The following is a 26,843-nucleotide window of genomic DNA, read 5'->3' as shown; positions in this document are numbered from 1 at the left end:
ACATTTAACTACTTATAACCTCTAATTCTCATAAATGAGTGCTCTGTCTTACGATATTTTATCTGCACCATGAGTGGCTTGTTTTTCAGCTCTCCTCAATGACAACCCATAGAAACTCGCTCTTAAAACCAGTGAATTGATTTTACTATGAAAACTGATAATACAAATTGCATGTGATAAAAGCTTTATTGAATTAAAAAAAATGTGATCACTAAATGTAGCAGAAAGCATGGAAATATAAATGCTACATACTAATGTTTTTGTGAATTGTGTGCCTCTTGGATCAGTTTGCCATGAAGAAACTTAACTTTTTTTTAGGTAAAAGTGACCCAGTGACCAACTGGACATATGACATTTTTTAGCAGTCTGGTAAACCCATTTTTGTGTTCTTCTAGTGTACATTTCTGACTGTCACACTGGTAGTGAAAATCACATACAGCGTATTGCCAGATTTTGCTTACATGTATTAATACAAGCAACATACAATTATTATCCAGGCTAAAGCATGCAATTATTTATAGCACTGAAGTCATTAATTATAACAAACAAAACATTGGTCATCCCATCATTTTATTGACAACCTGCCACAATAGAGTGACTTTCCTACTTATTTACACTCAGGTACAGCATGTAAGGAATACAAATGTACTGGGCTGCCCAAATAAGGTGACTTAGAAATATGAAACTGATTTAAATTCACTAACTCCAATTCCTGTTCTTGCTAACTTACTGTAAACCATCCAGGAAAAGACACATATTATATTAACACTAGTCCATTACATAGGCAAAATGTAGTGATACACTGCAAGTTATTTATACGCAATTGATTGCAATAATCAGGCCACACAGAGATTAACTAGTATCAACAGTATGTTCTATTGCACATTATCTTTTTCCAGGATATTTGAAATCTTTGCTGCTGCTTAGCAATCATTTCCATGCCCACAGGATAGAAACTGGCTTTTGTCAGTGTGTGCCCTACACAGAGAAGAAGAAAATAATTGTAATTGCATTAACACATGTGGTTGGGAAGTATAAGAAATAAATGGATGCTCATATTTTGCTTCCTTAAAGTGTTTGTTACCCCAACACTTCATATTCTTATGTGCTTGCTGTACCATGTACTTGTATGAGAACGTCTCCTGTTCTCTTTGTATTGCTTCCTTTATGTGAAATCCCTGGTGTTCCTGCCAGTCCCTCTGCTTTCCTATTAAAAGCTGACCACACTAAGCAGAGAACACACTGTGGTCAGTTCTATAGCTATGCTGGGAACTTAGTGTGCTCTCCCCAATTATCAGACTTGTCTTGACATGCCCCCACTGAATAGCTATTCCCTGTCAAGCTCAGTGTGCTGTTGCTTCTCCTCCCCCAGCTCTTATGCAGCTGAGAACAGAGGGAATGTGATCACTTATAAAAAAGGGAAAAGGGGTATTTATAGATTTTTTTTTTTAACATCTATACAAAACGTTTTGCTTTCCATTTCTATTTTAAACTGAATGGGTTGTTTTACAAGGTGATCGTTTACAATCACTTTAATCCTTGTACACACTAGTAGTTCTTTTTCATTCAACCCAGCAGGGTGGTCCTCCACCAAAACACACCGGTCAATGGCTGAGAGCGCTGATTGGGAGTCAGTCAGCAGACCTTGTTCGCTCATGCCTCTTCGACAGAAGCCAGCTGAACGTCTGGCTTCTGTCGGACCGACTCCAGTACACATGGGCCGAGCATTGGCCGGTTTCTACTCTCCCTTCCCGTAAGATTACTCACAGACAGCCCTGAGCAAAACATTTCTCTTTGCTGCTGCTCACAGAAATAAAGGAGATTCATATTAATAGGAATTTAATGACTTCCGCTAGTATGATATACAAATTAATTTTATTATCTTTTTTAATACACAACCTGATAATTATATATATTTGCCTATATATATATATTTTTTATTCATACACATTGCAGTGGTTTGAGCTTTGAATAACATAGGGCAGGGATATGCAATTAGCGGACCTCCAGCTGTTGAAAACTACAAGTCCCATCATTCCTCTCTCTCTGGGTGTCATGCTTGTGGCTGTCAGAGTCTTGCTTTGCCTCATGGGACTTGTAGATCTGCAACAGCTGGAGGTCCGCTAATTGCATATCTCTGACATAAGGAATATCTTGGTAGGCATAAAACTGAAATGCTTCCAGCTTTACCAAAATCCATTGTATTATGGTCTACTGATGTAATGTGAAGGGTATTGTGGTATTCATGCCCAAAACGCAAGAGAAAACAAATAACTTTCTCAATCAGAACACAGTTTTCTTCTAAGCTCAGAATTCATTACACCAAAGTACTGCCACGCTGGCAATTATAATTACCCATTTAATGGTAGTTGGTGCCAACACCAAAATTACATTTTAAGCATGGTTCTTGCAGCATCTTGATTATAGTTATATCAAACTTCTGTTTAAAACACGGCTTCACAATGAGATCAAGCGTCTGTCTAGCCAAAGCAGGAATTAACTGTGGCCTAAGTATTCTTTAGCATTTGATTACATCTAATTACTTGTTAATCCAACAGCATGCTTATTGAAAGGAACATGGGTCACCATATAAAAATTGTAAAGCACTCTATAAATTAGGTAATCCTACAACTGTGCCTTTTGTGCCTCATGTCTCAGTGATCACAGATCCCTAACAAATATAAAAAGCACTATGCAATATTGGACCAGCCTATAAAATCATTGCTACTGTTTCCCCAGGCAAGGGGTAAACATGAAAATGGTATGCATGAAAAAGAGGTTTTTAAAAAGCACGGAGAATTAAAAGGATCAGTGGGCACAAAAACACATGAGAAGTAAAAAAAACATGTTAAAGTTAGTTATATTACTCTGAAGGAGGCTAGCGACTAGCATATACATCAATACATGTTTCTGTATTTATCAGTCAGTATCATATTCCCATGCAAAGAGTTCTACAAATGAAAATGTGTTCAGTGACATGTACAAGGGTATGGAGAAATGAAAAATGTCCAAGATCCCCATTCTACATATAAAGATTAGGTCTCTCCAGACATGAAGACATTCCATTCCGGTGACTAAGTTTACATTCCTCTTCCTTCACCCTTTGTCCTCCGGGGATTTCTCCAGACACTGGGTTGACAATTGTCTGTCCGCTGTTTTTAACTTGGGCTTGTCTGACTTGCATGTATATGACAAATTAGTGTTTAAGCTATAATGTTATGATTGAGCAGTGTGAAAAAACACATTTGACCCAAAAACATAGAAAAAATGAATTCCACATCACTTAAATTGGAGGTTGAACATTTAAACCTGTCAAATATTTTTTTTTATGACAGTGCGAAATCATGTTTATCACAAAAAAGTTATATCTTCAAAATCTGGTGCAATTTCATACTCTCAAGAACACAGTCTCTATTAATAAATATACAATCTTGACCATTCGCTGGGTGTACCCCTTCATCGAAGAGGTTGACTTAAGATCCCCTTATTCCCTTAACCAATTTCCCCTATCCTACACACCCGCCTCTCAAGAGAAAAATAATCAGTAGTGTTTGTTCCACAGCAAACTTTTCATCTATCTTCTATCTTGTTAGCTGGCCAACAACTTTCAGAAGGGTCTTATTTTCCTGCTTTAGCTGTTTATTTTCATCTTCTATATCATCCAAATCCTTAAAAAAAAGAAATGAAAAATACATTGAAATAAAAACACTATTTTACAGAGCCACGGTGTAAAGTACACTGCTATAAACTGCAAGCTTTGTAGGTTTTTAAAACCGGGAAACAAGCCTAAAAAGAGAGAAGGGTCAGAATGAAATAAATAGCATACACTGCTAAACACAATTCAAATAATCAGTTATTACCAAAGGCATGATTTTAATGATTAAATGCTCAAAGATATATGCCTTTTTTTTATTCCTTGCAGCAGTAAGAAATCACTGAATAACCAATGTTTTTATATGGCTCGCTGCCCCTGATTTCCTGGGGGACTGCTATGTCACTGCTTCCCAAGGCCACCGGTTGTGTAACAGCCCTTGTATAGTTTTAGGATATGAGCTGCAGTAAGAGGACCCAGGCTGTTCAAACTCCCAGTCAGTTCCGTTCACTATCACAGTTACTTTGATTGACTGGCAATGTATAGGCAGAGACACAGGGCTAAACATTATATGCCTGTGGCTGCCCATAATCTCCCAATGAGGTTATATTGCATGCGGTTTGTTCCTGCAGTACCGGGCGTGATGTTGACGCATCACTGATCCCTCCTCCAATTGTCCAGTTATAGTTACAATTTATTCAGAAAAGAGGTGATGTTTCCTGCAGAAATAGTTAAGTTAGAAAAAAAGCTATTTTTTTTCTGTGCCTAGGAAGAGAAAGTATCTTCCTAGGCCCTACTCACTTTATCCACAAAAAAAAAAAAAAAAAAAAAGTTATGACTGCTAATTTATATTATTACAAAATATTGGATATTTTACTGCATGTTATTGTTAACACACAGTTCACTGTAACGGTAAGTACTATGGGTTCAAAGATCAAAAGACTAAAAGGTCATTCCCCTCAAAACAGCTATTGCAGATTCTGGTCTGCTGATGCATCCACTGATGTTATGTCCTTTGGGACGTTAAGAGAAAATTGTTTATCCACCTTACAGTGTCACCCATCCCGCTACAATATGGGTGTTCCTGTGTCTCCCTGTGCTTTCTGCGTAATATAAATTAAGTTACCAGTTTAACAGGTATAGTGGTATACCTTTGTTATGGCTGCAGAACATAAGCCACAGTGTTTAACCACTTCTGCCCCGGAAGATTTTACCCCCTTCCTGACCAGAGCACTTTTTGCGATTCGGCACTGCGTCGTTTTAACTGACAATTGCCCAGTCGTGCGACGTTGTACGCAAACAAAATTGATGTCCTTTTTTTTCCCACAAATAGAGCTTTCTTTTGGTGGTATTTGATCACCCCTGCGTTTTTTTTTTTTTTGCGCTATAAACAAAAAAAGAGCGACAATTGCTATAATAAATATCCCCCAAAAATATATATATATATAAAAATGAATTTTTTCCTCAGTTTAGGCTGATATGTATTCTGCTACGTATTTTGGATTAAAAAAAAAAATCGCAATAAGCGTATATTGATTGGTTTGCGCAAAAGTTATAGCATCTACAAAATAGGGGATCGTTTTATGGGATTTTTATTATTCATTTTTTTTAATTAATAATGGCAGCGATCTGCGATTTTTATTATGACTGCGACATTATGGCAGACACATTGGACACTTTTGACACTAGGGGACCATTGTCATTTATACAGAGATCAGTGCTATAAAAATGCACTGATTACTGTGTAAATGACACTGGCAGGGAAGGGATTAACACTAGGGGGCGATGAAGGGGTTAAGTGTGTCCTAGGGAGTAATTCTAACTGTGGGGGGGAGGGGCTACCTAGGACATGACAGCGATCACTTCTTCTGATCACAGGGAGCAGTGGATCTCTGTCATGACACAAGGCAGAGCGGGGAAATGCCTTGATTACATAGGCACTTCCCCGTTCTACCTCTTCACACCACAATCGCGGGCCGCTGGAGAACATTGAATTCCCGGGACCCGCGGGCACGCTCCCATGATGTGCGCGCCCAAAAGGCGGCAAATTTAAAGGGACGTACCTGTACGCCCATTTGCCTGCCTGTCCCATTGTGCCAATGTACATCTGTGTGCAGCGGTCGGCAAGCGTTTAAAAAAATAGAAGAAGCCATCGTATTATTTCATTGTGCAGTTAGGTTTCTTCCAAATATAATGCAAAATATATGGGCTGCTACTACCATGGAGTCTAGCTTCAATCCACCTGGGGATGTGCTGCTGGTCATGTTTCAGACCCAAAACGTTTAATCACAGGGACTTGTGAATAAATATTCTGCATTAACAGACATGATTCTGTGATGCACATAACTGCATGGGCTCAGGAATGCTTCCAAAAATCACACTTTGCAGTGTCATCAAAAAAAGGCAAAGTAAACTCTATCCTGCAAAGAAGAAGCCATATCTGAACATGATCCAGAAACGCCACCGTCATCTCTGAGCCAAAGCCCTTTTAAAATGGTCTGTTGCAAGTGAAAAACTGTTCTGTGGTCAGATGAATCAAAATGTAAATTCTTTTTAGGCAACCATGGGCGGGTATGGAATGGGAAGCTTGCACATCTGCAAAAGCACCATCAATGTTAAAAGATTTATCCAGGTTTTATAGCAGCATATACTCAGGGAAGAATGGGACAGCATTACTCCCCCAAAACCCTAGCAACTAAGCTTCTTCAGTTCCCAGACGTTTACAGAGAGTTTGGTTAAAAGAAGAGAGGATGCTACACCATGGTAAACATGGCCCTGCAACAACTTATTTGGAAATGGGGTTGTATTTTGCCAGATTTTTGTTGCCTTGTCCCAAATTTTTGAGACGTGTTGCTGCCATCAAATTCAAAATCGTATTTTTTTCTTAAAACTGTGCATTTTTTCAGTTTAACCACTTGACAACTGGGCACTTAAACCCCCTTCCTAACCAGACCAATTTTCAGCTTTTGGTGCTCTCACACTTTGAATGACAATTACTCAGTCGTGCAACACTGTACCCATATGAAATTTTTGTCCTTTTTTTCACACAAATATTCTTTTGGTGGTATTTAATCACCGCTGGGTTTTTTATTTTTTGCGCTATAAATCAAAAAAGACTGAAAATTCGATTAAAAAAAAAAAAAAAAATTCTTTGTCTCTGTTAAAATTGATTGCAGAGTATTGGCGAGTATTTGTATAGTATTGGCGAGTATTGGCAGAGTTTTGCAGTGTTGCAGAGTATTGGCAGAGTTTTGCAGTGTTGCAGAGTATTGCACCATGTTGCAGAGTATTGCAGTGTATTGATCAGCACTGTGGGCACTAAACATCCAGCCCACAGCGCTGCTGCCATCTCTCCCCCTCTCCCCTTGCACTGTACCGATCGGTACACAGAGGGGAGGGAGGAACTGGCGTCATGACGTGACGCTGGTTTGTTTACATGTGATAGCTCTGTCATTTGACGGAACGATCACGTGTTAAACGGCCGTGATCAGCAGCTATTTACCGTGATCCGTGATGTGCCGGGTCCTCCGAACCCGGCGGTCACGGATGTTCCCGGGTGCGCGCGGGAGCAACATTCTGGAATGACGTCCCACGGGCGTCCACCCAGAACTAGCCGACCGTGCTGTTGCCGTCTTTCGGCAATGGACCGGTCGGCAAGTGGTTAAACAAATATTTCCTATTTTCTATTGTGAATAAAATATAGGTTTATGAGATTTGCAAATCATTGCATTCTGTTTTTATGTAGATTTTACAGTATCCCACTTTTTTGGAATTAGAGTTGTAGGAGCTTTCAACAAGAGGTTAAACTCTGCCATAGTCATCTTTTGTGCTCTGTTGGGTTTTCGTGTGATGAGTGAATTAATTCAGATCAGAACTTGAAATTCAGAATGGATTGGACTTGAAATTCAGAATGGATTGGACCAACTGATACGCTAAGTGGATTGCACATATTCGCCAAGAATAACATTTCTGAGCCTCCACTACTTGATACTGTTTAACTTCATAAGTGGGTTGATTTTCAAGTCACTTCTGACTTGAAATTAGATTCAACCTGGATCAGGATTGTGCCTATTTGCCTTCGATATGCTGCATGGCTAGTGGAACAGATTTTCTAAGAGCCACTAGTACTGTTGTCCTTTGCTAAAAAGCATAAGTCAGTCCAAAATGTTTAATAAAGGTCTATTAAAAAAGATAATTTAGCCACAAAGGTAGCTTTTGCCACAATATTCACCTTCAGTCTGAAGCAGCACCCTACAGTACTTCTTTTTCTGAGACTTCTTGGTTGAAAAATGGGCAACATCATTCAATCCACTTCCTCTAAACCTAGGCATCCCCTGTCATGTGACTGAACAGTGAAGGAAAAGGGCTTAACCCTTTATCTCCTATCAGTGTGTTCTTTGCTAGCATATGAAATGACTGGCTTCTTATGCTGCTTTTATTTCTCCATTCAAAGCTCTGCTTTACAGGGATTGTGAGAGGCTGATACTACATCAACCTCAGGTACTTACATTGCTTGCATTTAATAAAGTCATTTATTACCGTATGTATCAATGAATACAGAACTGCATTCATTTCTGTATTTTACATCTATTTAGAGATCAACTGCCAATTTCTAGCCCTTCCTGTCAGATCATGCTCCCATACATGGCACTATCTTTTGACATGCTCCCAGCTCTGGGACTATAGGCCCCAAGATGCTTTGCATACTCTCTGCACAGGTGCAGAGGAAAGTCTGTTAGACTTCTTTCCAAAAGATGATGCTGGACGTGATGGCACACTGTATTAGCGTGTCCATCGTGCTGCAGCAATAGAGCCCCATTAAAAATAGCTCTGGGGATTTAGGGGAAAAAAAGGCCCTGAGGAATATATATTTCTTGGCCTTAGAGGATATTTGTTTCTTGTTTCTTTATAGCCTTATATTATTTATTTCCTGTTATGGTCTCCAACCATAAACACTGAGGGCTGATTCACACCAGACCCGGTTTCAAAGCAAAATGTAGTCCACGAATGTACCCACACAGGGCTCAAACGCACTGCCCTTACAGTCTGCTGTGGGTGCCAATGTAATGTTAACAGCAACCTGAATGCAGATCGTATACGTAGTGAATTTGCGGGCACCAAATCACATGGTACCACGCGATTTGGTGCGGTGTGTTTTTTAAAAGGAGTGCAAACACAAATTTTTCTGCTTTCCAGTTCAATTTGCAGCCCACTAAAATGAAATTCCTGTGAGATTCCTGTGTAAACCGGCCCTAAAGGAACACGTTATTACTGCAAGAAAAAGTTATGGAACTTTTTTTTGATTGTAAGTTCACATGAGCAGGACCCCAGGGACTGTACTCTCTCTCTTTAGTTTGTAAAACGCTGGACAAACTGTTGGGAGTTATATAAATCCTGTATAAGATCATAATAATAATAAAACTAATAAAAGATTTAAATAATGTCTGGTCTGCATCAGAAACTGAGATGTTTTGGTGGATATCACAAATATATGAACAAGCATCACCAACAAACAAAACAGTGCTAATAAATAAGTTGTACCCAACAGGACCCTAGGAGCCATGGTTGAATCAAAAACTCCATTCTGCATCATATTATGCTTGTATTAAACATCGTATACAGTGCTCATCTTATACTTACTCTGTTTAACAAGTCAATTTCTTCCTTCATTTTCATAATTAATTCTTCTTTGTCTTGCATTAACTTGACTAATCTTAAATTGTCATGCCTTTCTTTCGCTAGCTCCTGTACAATCAATATAAAAATGGGGTTTATATATTTATAGTTTTCTTCATGATAAAAAAAAAAACATGCAATCCAATAAAGCTGGTACCTTTTCAAGTTCTTCAATCTTTTTCTCCAAGGAATTTCCCTGGACAGAATTGGGATCTCTGCTGTAGCGGCCACATGTTGCTCGGTCAGTATGGGGATAACGATTTAAGGAGTCATCATCTGGGGTATTGTTTGTGCTAAAATGCAAAAAATAATTGTTAAAATTTCTCTTACAATAAATGAACCCATGCACTCTTAACTGTATTAGCTAATGGCTGAGAACACAAGTTGTCTGAAGGTACATTTTAGGTCAGGTTCCCTTCCATGAGGAGTTTTGCCAAGCTATGTGCGCAAACACTGTCCCCCACATAATTACTGACATATTGATAGGTCCTTTGACATACATAACCTATACAAAATGCTTTTCTGAATGCTAAAAAGTGGTTATTCTCATCTTTGCTTTGCTACCAAGTAAATTACTGACCAGGTATCTAAAGCCATAAAAGCCAGCCTGCATTCTTGTTCCAAAGCAGCTACTCATAAATTTAAAAAAAAAGAAGCATGAAGATGGTGGCTCCATAGGTTGCATTTTTTGGCCTCATGGACTCAGGATGCTTTTAAAGGCATTCTGCATTTATTTATTTTCAGCCTCTAAATGCCCCTAATGTGTCCATGGGTGTTTACAGGCATTTAAAGGCAGGGGCATTTAGATGCAGAAAAAAAACTAAGGGTCAGGGCGTTCAGCAGAGGAGCATTCCAGCATCCAAAAATGCTTGACGAGTCTAAACATGTGTAAACACGCTTTAGCGCTAGGTGCGCCAAGTGCTTGGGTGTTCCTTCATTCCCATGGCCAAAATAATAATATTCTGGCCAATGGAATTACGTGCCTATACATGTTTGCAAAACGCAGGTTTAGATGAGTTTTTAATGCTGCTTTTTCCTCCCCTGGACCATAGGCATCAATGAGAGGAAAAAAAATGCCGTATGTGCAGGGGGCTTAAAGTGAACCTGTACGAAAAGTAAGAAGTTTAGCTTAGAGCAGGTACAGTAAGCATTTTGTATTTGGCTTCCTTGTGAAACCTGCCACCCTGATCTGCCACTAGAGCCCCAAGAAAAGCGCTGTCCTTCCATGTATGAAATGCTTTAATGAGTTTGTGTGAATCTTTTCTTTATTCTTGGCATGGCAGTGTTAATGCAAATCCATTGTGAACTTCCTGAAATAAAGGGCACTAGCAACATCAATGTCTGCTTGAAGCAAATACCATAAACGAGAATAAAGCACTGCCAAGTCATTGCTTCCCTTAGTAAATTTAAAATGGCAGAATTTACATATAGGTAATTCAGTTTTTCTATTCCCTAATCAGCAGCTCTCCACTTTGCCCCCCCCCCACTCACTGGAGCGCTGAGCTGTGGAGGGGTGGGGAGCGGCTGAGACTGGTATCAGTACAGGCACCTGGCAGATCCACACTATATTGTCGTAATGACGCAGTGCCTGGACTGATATCTGTGATGTCAGCAGAGAGCAGGGAAATTTCCTTAGAATGCTTTGGAGCAGGAAATAAGGAAGATCAATTACTGTAAAGAGGGCACCAGACTTAGCTTAGAGGGCGTTGTCGTCTTACAAAACTACACTTTAGTCTTAGACTTGCATTGGAATACTGACAGGGATGAAAGGAACCCTTCCCAACCTCAGGCATAGAAGACATACTAGCAGAGGCAAAAGCCTTTGCCTTCTGGGGAAGAAGAGTACACTTATCCCCAGCAATCTCCTTGATGTATTTATCCAAAGTCCAAACAGGTGTTCGCTTTCAAAAGAAAATCAATCAGGGTATTTCTTGCATGGGAGCTCAGTTGACCAGTATTTAAAACAAACGGACATCCCTGAGCATGTGGATTAAGAGAATACAAATGCATTTAGTCCACACAGCAATGGTCTCTTTTTCTTGGCCCATCAAGCCTCCAACTTTATAGACCAGATCTTTGAAAACAGGATTATCCTCCACGAGAGCTGTGGGGACCTTATTAGGGCAGGAAATGGCAAGACCTACCATAGGAGGTGCCCACTTACAAAGGAAATTTTCCTTAATAGCATACTTTTGGGTGAATGGTTTTGGAGGAGAGAAAAAAAATCTTCTCTGGGTGAGGCTAGTCTTCATACAGGACAGGTATACCACTGAATGAACTGGGGAAGTCTTGGCTGGTTTAAGGTGTTTAAGGTATTTAAATAAGGGCAGCTTTAGTATCCTTTCATTTGGATAAAATCTCAGTATTAGGGGCATCATTCTGGTCTGATGCCTCAGAAGGCAAGTGATCCTCCTGTTTAATATCTACCTCCTTCTCAGGTACTACTTCTGGCTTAAGGGTGAAATCCAAGACCAAGTCCGGAGGAGGGGCTGGGGAGGCAAAGTTGTGACCCCTGTTGTCTATTGCCTCAGCAAGGCCAGAAATTCTAACCATGAAATCTGACAGTGGCAGAAAATTCCTCTCTAAAGGAGTTAAAGAAAACTGAAGTGGCTGGAAGACCAGACGCTGTACAGAGGAACTACCATCCCCAACAAGACTAAAAGCTGATTCTCAGCTAGGAAGACCCTCCTATTTGCATATTACCTGCCATGCTTGTGAATTTATCTTCATGGGGTACTCACAAGCTTTGCAACAGTATAAGACAGGCACATGTAAGCTGCAACAACCCAGGTATCACAATTCAAATCACCTGTGTGCTCATAGTTTGGAGGAGACCCAGAGATGTTGCTAGCTGTAAGTCTAAGTCCACAGAGGAACAGGTAGGGTGCACAGATGTAGTGAGTGCTCAAGTCTGCGCATGCACATGAGGCACCACTAGGGGGGTACGCACAGGTGTAAAACAGCACAATGGCATCAAGTTTGAAAGGAAGAGCTGGTAACCGAGTCCCATTACGAGTACCAGTATTTGTTCAGCTGTTTCCCTATACCCTCAAACGGGTTGATAGGACAAGAGCACCTCAGGGTTAAAATGTTTATAGGGCTTCTGACCTTACTCACCATCTAGGTCCTGGGAAATAATCATTCTGGTTTCTCTCCCTCCACAATGGGCAATCCCCTGCAATGGGCCTTCCTGTCTTTAGGGACAAGGCTCTGCACCAGACAGACCATGGCCCCGCACTTCTAAAGCACCTTGCAGCTACTCCGAATGTTGCACTAAGTGGTCTATGCGCAGACAGACGTAAACCGACATGCATTTTCTTTTCTTTATATTTTTACACCTGATCCATCACATTTAAGTTTACATTCACCTGCCAGTAGGCTAACATGGAGTTTCCATTCAGATCCACATAAAAAAAACTGACATTGTGCGAAAGTGGCCTAAATTGTATCGCTCTACAAAATAATAGTAGTAAACACAAATAATGTTTCATACTATGATTAAATTATATAAATTAAATGAATGTATTGCAACATTTTCTGCACAGTTTGAAGCATCTATTCATCTAGAACTCATGGTTATGAGAATTTTATTGCAACTGTCCCAACTGGCAAAATAGTGACTGGCAAAAAAAAAAAAAAAAAAAAAACTAACAGGGTTTCTATTCCCTCTCCACCCTATCCAGAACTAAAAAAAAAAAAAAAGTTTAGTCTTTAGTTATACCTTAATGTTTAGCTTTCACACGGTACAAAACAGGGGGCAGCCAAGGGAAACAATTTGCATGCTGGTCAACTACTATTCACTACTGGGGACTGTACATTGTCTAATTTGATTATCACTGTAATGGTATGTTTTTAAAAGTTTTATCGCATTGAAAAGATTCTGAACTTGTTAAATGTCTGGCCACAAGATAATAAAATGAAGTCAAAGAATATTTTCCCACGTGTAGTTCTTGGCACTGTATATAATGCTGGCCTGTAACATAACTGTGCTAAAAGAGTAAAAATTAGACTTCATGTAAAATATGAATGATGTGTGTTTCAGAGAAAACCCTTGTTTTGTTAAAAAGCCTGCAAGGAAAGTGTTCACAGCAGTGAATATTTACAGGAAGACTTTTATGGCTGTAAGGGAGCCAGACCATTTACTGGCCTAATCTTACAAAATGCCTCAGTGCCTCCTTGAACCAAGAGGTGGGATCATTGTTCACTGTGTTTACACATATAAATTAACCCCATGCAAAGTCAGTAAACCCCCATAAACATGGCTCAAAGAAGACCTTACATATTTCATTGTATTGGACGCAAATATGGTAATTCTATTGGTCTAGGGCACGTGGGTTTCAAATAATTTTAATGTGCAATACAACTTCCTCTATGCAGGTGCTGAGAAGCTTTGCATCTGAACCTCTACTGTATTATATATTTTCAATAAGCCAAGCATAGGTTATCCCAGGGTTTCCCAAACCAATAGTTATAGACTACTGCAAGGTTACATCTTCCTGATCTCTGTACAGGAGTACAAGCAACATTTTAATTTTCAACCCTATGTCTAATGAACACAACTGTGTAATTGTTTGGATGTCTTAATAACATGACCTGCCAAGATGGCCACCTCCACACAAAGACACAGTAAAGAACAAGGCATTGTAGGACAGTAGTAGAGAAAAAAAATCATCTGCAGGGATATCATAAGCATTACCAGTCCTTTGTCCACTGCTTACCATTTTGGGTACAGCTTACACAGTTCAGGTCCTCTTTAAGTAAATTACATTAAATGCTAGTTTTCACAGTCACCTTGTAACTTTTTGCAGATAAGCTGACAATGACTTGTGAGGACCTTTGATCTAAGGGTCACATGCTATGTCTAGGTAAGCTAACAATCAGAAATTTACTTTACCGTGTTACTTATATATTGCTAGTATATCATATGTGTAGGTTAAAAAATGTCAAAGAAACCAGCTGAGGCTGAGTTCATACTTTAGTATGGTGATAAGGACCTTTTCTAGAAATTCATGTTCTGTGTCAGTGACTTAGAACAAATAAAGCTAGTAGGTGAGCAGAAATTCAAGGCAACAAGCATACTTCTCTCATGGCAAATTTGCTTTAAATGCAGCCTTTATAGCTCCTTCCTGAAAGGATACATTTAAAGTGAGCCTGTCAGAGTAAAACTATCTGTAAAAAGCTATAACTGTATAAAAAGAAGTTAAATCCCTTTCTTGCTGCCTACACAGCTGATCGCTGCTCCAATCTGTAGAAATGATAACCAAAAGTCTACTGAGAAACCAACATATCTGTAGTTTTAATCTCCTGGGCAGTGGGAAAAATAAGTATCTACCTTTTTCTGTTACAGGTATGGCTTTTTATGGACCATTTTACTTCTAGGAATATTTCTTTAACATTGTAAAGTTATGGGTGGAGCAGGTTGAAGCCTGTTTACTTGAAGTGTTGGGTTATGCATAGAAATGTGGATGGAGGTAATACAGTCAGATAGAATCCAAAGAAGTCAGGCATTAAACAGAGAAAGTATGTAAAGAAAGTTTGTGACTAATGCTGGCCAGCAGGGACTGGGTGAATTTTGATCTATCTATGGCCATTCCAGCTCAACAGAAGTCTATATAACGATCAACTTCTGTGGAAAACGTTCATTCAATCAGCGGCTGCAGACAATTAGTTGCATCGCTAATCAGTGTATTCTGACAGTGCAAGAATCCCCACTGTAAAGATACAATAGCACAGCGGGGAGAATTCCTCCATCCTCCTTGCTTGTGTGGATGGGGGAATCCGTTTGCTTTTTTCCATCAGCCCTCGGGCTGATGGAAAAAAACAAATCATCTATGTCTCAGAAATCAATATGAATACAATAAAGGTTGTAAGTAAGTAATCATATGCTCATGCTGAAATTCTTTTTTGGATTTAGGAAAAAAAAAAATCTTGTTAAAGATTTAAAATAAAGTCAAAGAACACTGGCCACTTCCATGGACTAAGGAATAATCAAGCATGCACTGAGTGGCAACTGCCTATGTGCATAAGACATGCTTTAGGTATCGTAAATGTTCATGTAATACACACAACCTCACACATGTACACTGGAGATAAAAATTAGAGAACAACCTGCAATAGCAGGAGATTTTGACCGGCTCTCAATGCGAATTTGCACAGGAGCCCTGTGCATCTTTTGGTCCATTTCAGGTCCGAATTCAGTCAATTTGGGCTGAAATCGGACCTGAAACAGTGAACCAGGATGCACCGGACCCCTGCTGGGAGCCACATGCTGCGATGGTGTGAATCCAGCCTAAAAAAGCAGTTTTGTTAAGCATATTTCATGAGTTACATATATTTTGAAGCACAGAATAAAAGAAAAACGTAAATGAGGTTTGAAAAAGAACATTGATCAAAATTAGAGAACACTTTCAGATACCTCCCAGTTATTGGTGTTAATCTGGCACCTTGTGTTAATTTCTTTAATTATCTGACAACCCCTATTTAACTGGCAGCCTAACTTTCCAGTTTTCACTGATTTGCAAGATGGTGAACCGTTCTAAAGTGACTGAAACCCTCCAGCAGCAGGGAATCCAGATGAAGGCCAACATGCAGTTCCTTCCCTGCGTTAATCAGCCAGCAATTTTCATGCACCACAATGCCCCCTGTCACACAGCAAAACAGGTAAAGCAGTTCCTTAAAGCTGAAAACATTGAAATAATGAAATGGCCAGTCCTGATATAAACCCAACAGAAAACCTTGGCGACAAAGTTATGGCCAAGAAACCCCCTAGTCACCGAACTGTGGAAGAGACTGGAAGACGAGTGGAACAAAATCACACCAGAGAGTGATGTCCTGTGTGTCATTCAAAGCAAGGGCCTGTACACTTCCTACTGATTGTTGTAACCTTCAGAAATTTTATTTGTAATCTTTCTCCGTGCTACAGTCTCTGCTGTTCTCTAATGTTGATTATTGTGTTTTCTATTAAATGAGGGTTTTTTTGTTGAAGTGCCTTGGTTATTTTGAAAAACACTGTTCTATTAGAATGGTATAGCCACAACAAAAATTCCATCAAATGTTGAGCAATGAAGATTACATTATATTTCTGATTAAATCAAGTGTTCATAAATTGTTCTCTAATTTTGATCTTCAGTGTACCTGTTTTGAAAGGATTAGAATACCTTGTTTTACTTGCATGTCCTTATACCTGCTGGGAATAAACGTGGCTAGTTCCTCAATCTTTAGCTGCCCGTCACAGACTTGGTCTGCATTTTAGTGTATGTACAGTATCTCACAAAAGTGAGTACACCCCTCACATTTTTGTAAATATTTTATTATATCTTTTCATGTGACAACACTGAAGAAATGACACTTTGCTACAATGTAAAGTTGTGAGTGTACAGCTTGTATAACAGTGTAAATTTGCTGCCCCCTCAAAAGTACACCTCTAAGTTAAAATGTTCAAATTGGGCCCAAAGTGTCAATATTTTGTGTGGCCACCATTATTTTCTACCACTGCTCTAGCCCTCTTGGGCATGGAGTTCACTAGAGCTTCACAGGTTGCCACTGGGGTTCTTTTCCACTCTTCCGTGACGACATCACTGAGCCAGTGGATGTTAGAGACCTTGCGCTCCTCCACCTTCCATTCAAAGGTGCCCCACAGATGCTCAATAGGATTTAGGTCTGGAGAAAGTCCTGGCCAGTCCATCACCTTTAACCTCAGCTTCTTTAGCAAGGCAGTGGTCATCTTGGAGGTGTGTTTGGGGTCATTGTCATATTGGAATACTGCCCTGCAGCCCAGTCTCTGAAGGGAGGGGATCATGTCACAGTACATGTTGGCATTCATGGTTCCCTCAATGAACTGTAGCTCCCCAGTGCTGGCAGCACTCATGCAGCCCAAGACCATGACACTCCCACCACCATGCTTGACTGTAGGCAAGACACTGGTATTTGCACTGCTCACCTGGTTGAGGCTGAGCACGTGCACTCAACTTCTTTGGTTGACCATGGCGAGGCTTGTTCTGAGTGGAACCTGTCCTGTTAAACCGCTGTATGGTCTTGGCCACCGTGCTGCAGCTCAGTTTCAGGGTCTTGAAAATCTTCTTACAGCCTAGGCCATCTTTATGTAAAGCAACAATTGCTTTTTTCAGATCCTTAGAGAGTTCTTTGCCATGATGTGCCATATTGAACTTCCAGTGACCAGTATGAGAGAGTGAGAGCGATAACACCAAATTTAACACATCTGCTCCCTATTCGCACCTGAGAACCTTGTAACACTAACGAGTTACATGACTCCGGGGAGGTAAAATGGCTAATTGGGCCCAATATGGACATTTTCACTTAGGGGTGTGAGTCACTTTTGTGAGATACTGTATATGTGCAGACTACTCTTACCCTAACCTTTCTAGGGAAACACCAGTCAAGCATCCAGTTGACTTAAAATGTTTAGACACAAAGTTCCAATGTAAGCAGTTTTTCTTCCTGGTTCATCACTGCAGCTTCTTATGCTACCTCTCTTAATTGATTGTAAAGTCTTGTTTTGTTTTTTTTTGCAAAAAAAATAACCAACATGTTATACTTACCCGCCTTGTGCAGTGGATTTGCACAGAGCAGCCCGGATCCTCCTCTTCTCGGGTCCCTCTTTGGAGCTCCTGGCCCCTTCCTCCTGTTGAGTGCCCCCACAGTAAGCAGCTTGCTATTGGGGCACTAAACCGAGTCACAGCTCCCTGTGTCCATTCAGACATGGAGATGCTGCCTGACACCAATCCCTCTCTCCTGATTGGCCGACTTTGATTGACAGTAGTGGGATCCAATGGTGCCACTGCTGTCTCAGCCAATCAGGAGTGAGAGTCTCGAATGGCTCAGACACTCATGGACATTGCTGGACAGAGATGGGGCTCAGGTAAATATTAGGGGGGCTGAGGGTGCTGCTGCTCACAGAAGGCTTTTTATCTTAATGTATAGAATGCATTAAGATAAAAAAACCTTCTGACTTTACAACCCCTTTAACTTCAGCATTTATGCTACTTCCTTACCTTCAGCATCATTACAGGACAGTGAATCAGCATCATCACTTCTGTCCAGTAAGCGTGAAGCTGATCTAGAAGTATGTGTCACAAGAGCAGCTGGCTAAAATCACACATCCCATGTCAGGTAACAGTAAACGTTAATGCATTAATTTAGTTGCCGTAGGTATCACACTAGGTATACTCGTAGAAATAATAAAAAAATGAAAAAATACAAAAAAATTTGACTGAAGGCATGAAACGTGTAGGAGAAGAATGAAAATATTTGGCGTGGGAGGCTGACCCTCTCATTGTAGGGATAGTTTCCTATGGGCTAAAAAAGTACCCCAAACAATGTGCGCTGCAGTGATTGGTGACCATAATGAAATGTGGTAGTTGTCGAAAAGAACATGTTTGTTGTTTGTTTGCACTCAGTTTATTGTAAAACACTTTTCACATATATGATAAGGTTCTTCAAAAAATTGTTGGTTTAGACCAGGGGACTCAAACTGGCGACCCTCCAGCTGTTGCAGAACTACAATTCCTATGAGCCATTGCAAGGCTGACAGTTACAAGCATGACTCCCATAGGCAGAGGCATGATGGGACTTGTAGTTCCGCAACAGCTGGAGGGCCGCCAGTTTGAGACCCCTGGTTTAGACAGTTTTATTACTACAAGCCTACATACACCCTTTTTGATTTGGCCCTGATCATGACTGGGTAATATTCAACAGACTAGTTTTATGCTACCACTTTTAAATGTACTAAGAAAAGCCTTAAAAAAATTCTCTAATGTCAAAAATAAGTGCACGCTAGATGCCTTATAATCAAAAACAGAGCTTGGCAGACAGTTCTGTTTATAAAAATGATTCCACTGTGTTAAATATGTGTCTTTCAGACACATTAACATAAGAGGAATTTAGTAAACTGAGTTTTACCATATTTAGCATTAGTCCACCCTGGAAGTTTTGTAATGATATGTTCAAAGATGCAGTTACTCTTAAAAGCACAAATATTTGCCAGCACGTAAAGTTTTTGTAAGTGAATACAAGTTTTGTTGAAATAAAGATGAAAATGAAGGGCATGAATCTGAGCAAACAATGAAAACAAAATGCTGCAACCAGCAATATAATTATTTGAAGACGATCTGTTCACATTATAGTACACATTTGACCTAGCATATGTGACAACCATATAGTTATATAAAAAAAACAACAAAAAACTATAAAAACAAAAATAGGAACAAAAAAAGGAAAATGTTCCTTCTATCCTATTCTTAAAACTTAGTTTTAAATAGTTATCCATTTCAGCCTCAGAAGGTTTCACCCCCTTCCTGACCAGAGCATTTTTTGCGATACTGCACTGCGTTGCTTTAAACTGGCAATTGCATGGACTTGCGACGCTGTACCCAAACAAAAATGTATGTCCTTTTTTTTCCGCACAAATAGAGCTTTCTTTTGGTGGTATTTGATCATCTCTGCGATTTTTATTTTTTGCATTATAAACAAAAAAAGACCGACAATTTTGCTATAAAACATATCCAATAAAAAAAAAAAAAACCTAACTGTGTGGGGAATGGTTTGACTGGAGGAAGAGAGAGATCCGCGTTCCTGCTTAGCAGGAACACAATATCTCCCTCTTCCTCACTGACAGAATGGAGATCTGCCTTGTTTACATAGGCAGACCGCCATTCTGCCTCTCTACGTACGATCGCCAGGTTCCCGGCGGACATTGCGTCCGCCGGACCCGCCGATTGGCTCCTGCTGAGTGGGTCGCCAGTGGTGCACGCACCCCAGACCTGGAAGAAGCTAACGAGGTACAGGCACTTTGTTTTACGCAGCTGGCTTGCCCTGCCACAGTACGGTAGATGGTCCGGAAGTAGTTAAAGGGTCAACCTATCAATAATTGAAACAGCAGTGACTGGAGACCTAAATCGACTACTGTTCTCTGTTTATATCTTGGGGGCACTATTGGGGAGATCTCTCCGTTGACATCCTAGTTCTGCACAGCTTCTGTGGCCACTAGGAAGGTGTCAACAATTCTAATTTTAAATTAGGGAGAATGTGAAAGAGCATGTAAAAGCGGGCAGCAACCCAAAAAAAAAAAATGGAAGCAGTCTGCATTATAGGTTTATTCTTCCTAGGAGAAATTTGTGATAGAATTAAAATTTATGTAAATGATTTCATAAACTGGTAAACTTACAAAAAACAAAATAAAATGGCTGAAAAAAAACAAAACACAATTTGTGATGCTATGCACTAAAAATACACTGTAATGTAGACTTCTCATGCAGCTTTCATTGGTCACTACTCTTCTAATTGCAGTACAGCCGAATCACCTTTGAAGCTACCTGGCTAGCATGCCCAACACTGTCCATGGTGCTGATTGTATCCAGTCGTCTAATGCATATTCAAATTATATTTAAACCATTTCATATAATTTCTAGATTATAAGTGTTTATAAATGAAAGACCAATATTAGACCAGTATTTCTCAACCTTTTTTCAGTCAAGGCACCCTTTAAAATTCTGCACAAATCTCAAGCAACGCCATTCTAAAATGTATAAAACAGAACCAACAGTTTCACATAACACAGAAACACCCACACACGTAAGACACCCAACATTACAGGTGATTTATTCTTCTAAAACAAACATGCCTTTTTGCACTGGTATTGACTTGTATTCCTCCGTTTCTCTCCCTCACTGAGCTAATGAGACCCCAGTGCTGACAGGGAGGGGCAGGGGAGGGCTAAACAAGGCTGCTGTGCAGGCGCTCAACGTTGTTCTTATCAACCAATGACATTATTGGTTGTTAGGATGCCGATGGCTAGAAGGTTGTAATGGTGCACAATGAAAGGCCGTGGCTATGTGTAAATAAAAGGCAGGCTTGATCCACCCGCTGGCTTGTATACAATTTTTGGGCAATTTTTAGTTATTTTGCTAAGGCACCCCGGAAGAAACCTGAAAGCAACCTGGTTGAAAAAGGCTGAGCTAGAAACTTGAAATTTGTATACATTTCCTATATTTGTATAATGGCAGAAATATTTTTAGTATATTTTGAGAAATGAATTTCTCTCCATGTCAATAATCCAGGCTACCCCATTAATACATCATGCTAAAATCATTTAAAGAGGAACTACACCCGAAAGGGAGATTTCCCTTCATATGGTTGCCATGGAGATACAACTGAAACTGTACCTCTCTCCAAAGTAGGGTTGAATTCCCTTATAGGGGGTAACTAGAATAATTGTCCCATGTCCCTGTTGGATAATTTCCTGTTCTGTGGACAACTGTTAACCACTTGCCGACCGCCGCACGCCGATGTATGTCCAAAGTTTGGCGGCGGATATCGTTGTTATGGCAGCAGCTAGCTGCCATAACCCCAGTATCCCCGTTTTCGTGCGGCGGTCGGCTTTCAGATAAAAGTGGTCTCTGTGGCGGATTCGCCGCGAAATCACTTATCGGTGGCGGGAGAGGGCCGACCCCCCCCTCGCGCCGCGATCCGGTGCCCTCCGGCGCTTACTGGAGCCATCGGTAGCGGCGGAGGCGATCGCGTCTGTCTCCCTACTGTGCCTGGAGACGAGTGAGGTTAAGATGGCGCCCACTCGTCTCTATGACACTGCTGGGCGGAAGCGACGTCAAAATGTCACTTCCGCCCATACGTCTTAAAAGGCACATTTTTTTCAATGTCATTTTTTTAAATGACTTTTTTTTTTAAATTGCATTTTAGTATAAATATGAGATATAAGGTCTTTTTGACCCCAGATCTCATATTTAAGAGGTCCTGTCATGCTTTTTTCTATTGGGATGTTTACATTCCTTGTAATAGGAATAAAAGTGACACAATTTTTTTTTTAAAAACAGTGTAAAAATAAATAAAATCATGTAAAATAAATAATAATAATAAAAAAAAAAATGTTTTAAAAACCCCCCGTCCTGACGAGCTCGGGCACAGAAGCGAACGCATACGTGAGTAGCACCGCATATGAAAATGGTGGTCAAACCACACATGTGAGGTATCGCCGCGACCGGTAGAGTGAGAGCAATAATTCTAGCCCTAGACCTCCTCTGTAACGCAAAACATGCAACTTGTAGAATTTTTTAAACGTCGCCTATGGAGATTTTTGAGGGTAAAAGTTTGACGCCATTCCACGAGCAGGCACAATTTTGGAGCGTGACATGTTGGGTATCAATTTACTTGGCATAACATTATATTTCCCAATATAAAAAAAAATTGGGCTAACTTTATTGTTGTCTTAGTTTTTTATTCAAAAAAGTGAATTTTTTCCAAAAAAAGTGCACTTATAAGAACGCGCAAATACGGTGCAAAAAAAAGTATTGCATTGACTGCCATTTTATTCTCTAGGTTAGAAAAAAAAACAATATATAATGTTTGGGGGTTCTAAGTAATTTTCTAGCAAAAAAAAACCTGTTTAAAACATGTAAACACCTAAAATCCAAAATGAGGCTGGTCCTTAGGTGGTTAAAGTCGAATTTCCCAAGTGGTGACACAAAGAACAATAAAAACAAAGGATCTAAACATTTCTCACTATCCAAAAGAAAAACAATTTTGACTTGATTAAATTGTATGCATGTCTAGCCCAAATTGATTAAATTTATAATATTAAAAGCTTAGCAATTAAAATTGCAACCATTCTATGAAATTATAACATGTACGTTTACCAATAAGATGTGCTTAACAAGATGTAATTATAAAACCAGAGGACTGTAAAGACGTGAATCATGGTTTCTGTTGTACTGATCTGTAGCAGGTCAGAAAATCTATATTTTTCAGCTCTCAACAAAACACAAAAAAAAAACAAAAAACAAAAGTGAAAATTCTTCATGAATTAAAGGGCTTACCTTTCAACCTAATTTCACAGTAGCAAGAAGTTCTCTCACAATACAATACATAGACAATAATGGAAAAATTTCAATCTGTGCTATTACATGCTTCATTTCATAGAGTACACTGCTGCTGGGCTATCCACGACAGGCTCAGAATTAAGTAATACAATCAAATACAATTTGTTCTGTTCCAGCTTACTGAACTATTCGCACCTTCCCTTTACAATATATTTGACAGAACTGTTCACATAAAAAAATGTATAAGGTAACTTTTACAACCTCTGTATTGACAGCACAATCAAAATTGTGCTTCAGCAAAACATGTCTATGGCCTAAAAACAAATATCCGACAGGACTCAGTCCTAACCTAACTTCAACCTGCTTCTAAAATGTTAAAAGTGAACTAGTACAGAAAGTTTGCTGTCTGGAAAGGTTATTTGCTCAAGTGGGAGTAGGGTGGTGGTACCTACATTGTAAGTTGCAACACAAAAGGGAGTGATAAAACCAACCACTGGTAATACAAAGGTATTCTATGTATTTTGTCTATCAAAGAGTTTCAACCGTTTCATGGATTTCAAGAAAAATATTGAGGAACGTACATAAATAAAGTACTATTATCAACACCATCAAATGCATCATCACTAAGCACCACCATGTTTTTGAACCTTTTTTCAGTCAAGGCATCATTTAAAGTTAGGCACAATTTTAAGGCACCTCGCTCTGACATGTAAAGATCTTACTTAATAGTTTTTTTACAATACAGCAACATCCATACACATAGGATGCCCAACGATAGAGGTGATTTATTCTTCCAAAGCAAATAGACTTTTCCACACTAGTACTGACCAGTGTTGTTCTTCTTCCTCAGTTTCTCTCCCTCACTCAGCTAATGTGACCCCAGTGCTGACGTAGAGGGCCAGGGGAGGGGCAAACAAGGATGCCATGCAGGCTCCTGATGTCCTCATCATCAACCAATGACACCATTGGTTTTTAGGATGCTGACGGCTGGAAGTTTTTAATGGTGCACAATAAAAACCTGTGGCTATGTGTAAATAAAAGGAAGGCTCAAGCCACCCGCTGGCTTGTATACCATTTTTGGGCAATTTTTAGGCATTTTGCCAAGGCACCCCTGAAGAAACCTGAAGGTACCCCAGTTGAAAAAGGCTGTCATAGACCAAGAGGCAGATCTGCAAATGATATGGGGAGACATAAGGCACCCCAGACAGTTAGTGTATATAGCTGTTCCTTATATGCTTCGATCACTGGTCACCCACAATGATCCAACAAAAAAGTTAGAGAGACTCTGATACTTTTTCTGGATGCTGGGCTGTGATCTTCTCGATTGGTCAGCTTGGGATCATGTCTCTATGCATTGGAGTTTGGTCATCCTGGCACACAGGATCTGTGCCAGAATGTAAACTGAGCTATGCATGCACAGCTAAATTGTACATTCTAAAGAAGACTGCAAGCAGGCAGGTAGGTTTGTTTAATTGGTGAAGAGACATTTTATGTCTCTTCTGCAATACAGAACCTGCCTGTTCACAGTTTTTAAATGAGAGAATTTAGTTCCACCTTAACTGTAAACATATGATCTGTAAAGACTTTTAAAGTATTGACTATGGACAATTTTGGGTAACATAGTTTGTCACTATTTCATGGCTGTGTGCAATTTTAAGGCTTGACATTTTGTCACTTTTTACTTGACGTAACTTCATTTTTCAGATTTTACAAACAAAATAGTTATTATTTGTGTGCACTAAAATTAAAATTTAGTGTATTTTTCAAATATTAGTTTGATAAACAGTTATGCTAATACTGTGTAACAAAAAATTGCAACTGCCGCCATTTTATTCTCCAGAGTCTTTGTTTTCAGAAAATGTATAATGCTTTTGGGGGTTTTAACTAATCTTCTAGCCTCAAAATGTGCATTTTAACGTGTGAAAAAATTGAAAAAATGGCTCTGACATCAAAAGGGTTAAAGTTTAGTCTTACCTCTTATATCTGTTTGGCACGGTCCTTACAGATTCCTAGAGAAGATAAAACAGAAATAAATTCTGAGCCATAAAAATTGCAAAACACTGAACATATTGTTTACATTTATGAATATAGGACATGATTATTTATAACAGCACATTGCAAAAAGATGTCAATGGCACTGCATTAGGCATAGGGATTACATTTATGTGGGTTTAAAGAAGAGCTGAAGAGTCATTTTCTACAGCCAAAACCCCAAGTATGTATCAGCACATACAGAAGAAAATATGAAACCCTTCATCCCAAAACCATAATAAAATGAGCACTAAATATATTTTATGTTGAGTGCTTTGCTGAATCATATCCGTTTCTCCACCATAATTTAATGAAGCACATTAGACATTGCTACATTTAAAAAAAGCATTTTTCTCTACATGTCATGTCAGACATATCATGCAAGTCTAAGTCTACTAATTTGTACAAAACAACTCTTTAGAAGACAAATTGTGCAATACATCACAGAAGGGCGACAGTCTAAAATGTGTGGGATAGTCAGCTGAAAATATGCAATAAATACTGTGCATATACAGTAAAATAAAGTGGACCACATGGACACAACTGTAAACCAACACAACTAACATTTCACTATAAACAGAATAAGTAAACCAGCATCTGCTTAATGCAGTCCAAATGACAGCTAGCCAATGAGGTGTTGTTCACACGACCTCTCATGACCACCACAAACGACTATATAGCATTACATTTCTAATTTCCTGTGGATGGATAGATAACGGACAGTCCACATGCTACATCTGGCATCAGCACATGAAAGATTTACCCTGCTTTTATAAAGCTGAACTCCAGGCAATTAAAAACTTTAATTGCAACATATTCCTCAACATTCACAAAAAATAAAAATCCACTTTGGGTGCACCAAATGCCTTTGCAAATCACGTTAATACCTTGTAAAAGTAGAAATGACATCATCACTGTGCTGTAGCATAGCCTATGCGCACAGCAGTGTTGACCCTTCTTTTTCAAGACCTCTGCAGTTCACCCTGGCATGCTGTTAATCAACTTCTGGGCCAAATCCTGACTGATGGCAGCTTATTCTAGCATAATCAATGCTTGGAGTTTGTCAGAATTTGTGGGGGTTTTTTTGTTCACCAGCATCTTGGAGGATTGACCACAAGCTCTCAGTGGAATTAGGGTCTTGTTTCCTGGCCATGGACCCAACATTTTGATGTTTTGTTCCCCAAGCCACTTAGTTATCACTTTTACCTTATGGCAAGGTGCTCCATCATGCTGGAGAAGGCATGGTTTGTCACCAAACTGTTCTTGGATGGTTGGGAGAAGTTGCTCTCGGAGGATGTTTTTGTACCATTCATTATTCATGACTGTGTTCTTAGGCAAAATTGTGAGTAAGCCCACTCCCTTGGCTGAGAAGCAACCCCACACATGAATGGTCTCAGGATGATTTACCGTTGGCATGACGCATGGTAGCGCTCACCTTCTCTTCTCCAGACAAGGTTCTTCCTGGATGCCCCAAGCAATCGGAAAGGGGGTTCATCAGAGAAAATGGGTTTACCCCAGTCCTCAGCAGTCCAATCCCTGTACCTTTTGCAGAATATCAGTCTGTCCCTGATTTTTTTTATCCTGGAGAGAAGTAGCTTCTTTGCTGCCCTTCTTGACACCAGGTCATCCTCCAAATGTCATCGCCTCACTGTGCATGCAGATCCACTCACACCCGCCTGCTGCCATTCCTGAGCAAG

The 26,843-nt window shown here is 39.7% G+C and overlaps 1 protein-coding gene across 3 annotated transcripts in view; it reads right to left on the bottom strand.

The window, feature by feature from the left end:
* Positions 1-552: 552 nt before the first annotated feature.
* The window catches only part of PAWR (pro-apoptotic WT1 regulator), a 155,588-nt gene continuing 129,297 nt past the window's right edge, over positions 553-26,843 (bottom strand). For all 3 annotated transcript variants that reach the window (XM_073619996.1, XM_073619997.1, XM_073619995.1), the window contains 4 exons: positions 25,090-25,124; positions 9,426-9,561; positions 9,233-9,337; positions 553-3,668 (listed from right to left, as the gene is read on the bottom strand). In XM_073619996.1, coding sequence (XP_073476097.1) covers positions 3,582-3,668; positions 9,233-9,337; positions 9,426-9,561; positions 25,090-25,124 — 363 coding nt within the window. In that variant the 3' untranslated portion in view covers positions 553-3,581. The remainder of the gene's footprint in view (positions 3,669-9,232; positions 9,338-9,425; positions 9,562-25,089; positions 25,125-26,843) is intronic.

This window comes from Aquarana catesbeiana, linkage group LG03 (genome assembly GCF_042186555.1).
Source record: "Aquarana catesbeiana isolate 2022-GZ linkage group LG03, ASM4218655v1, whole genome shotgun sequence".
Lineage (NCBI taxonomy): Eukaryota > Metazoa > Chordata > Amphibia > Anura > Ranidae > Aquarana > Aquarana catesbeiana.
This window is presented reverse-complemented; position numbering and strand designations above follow the sequence as displayed.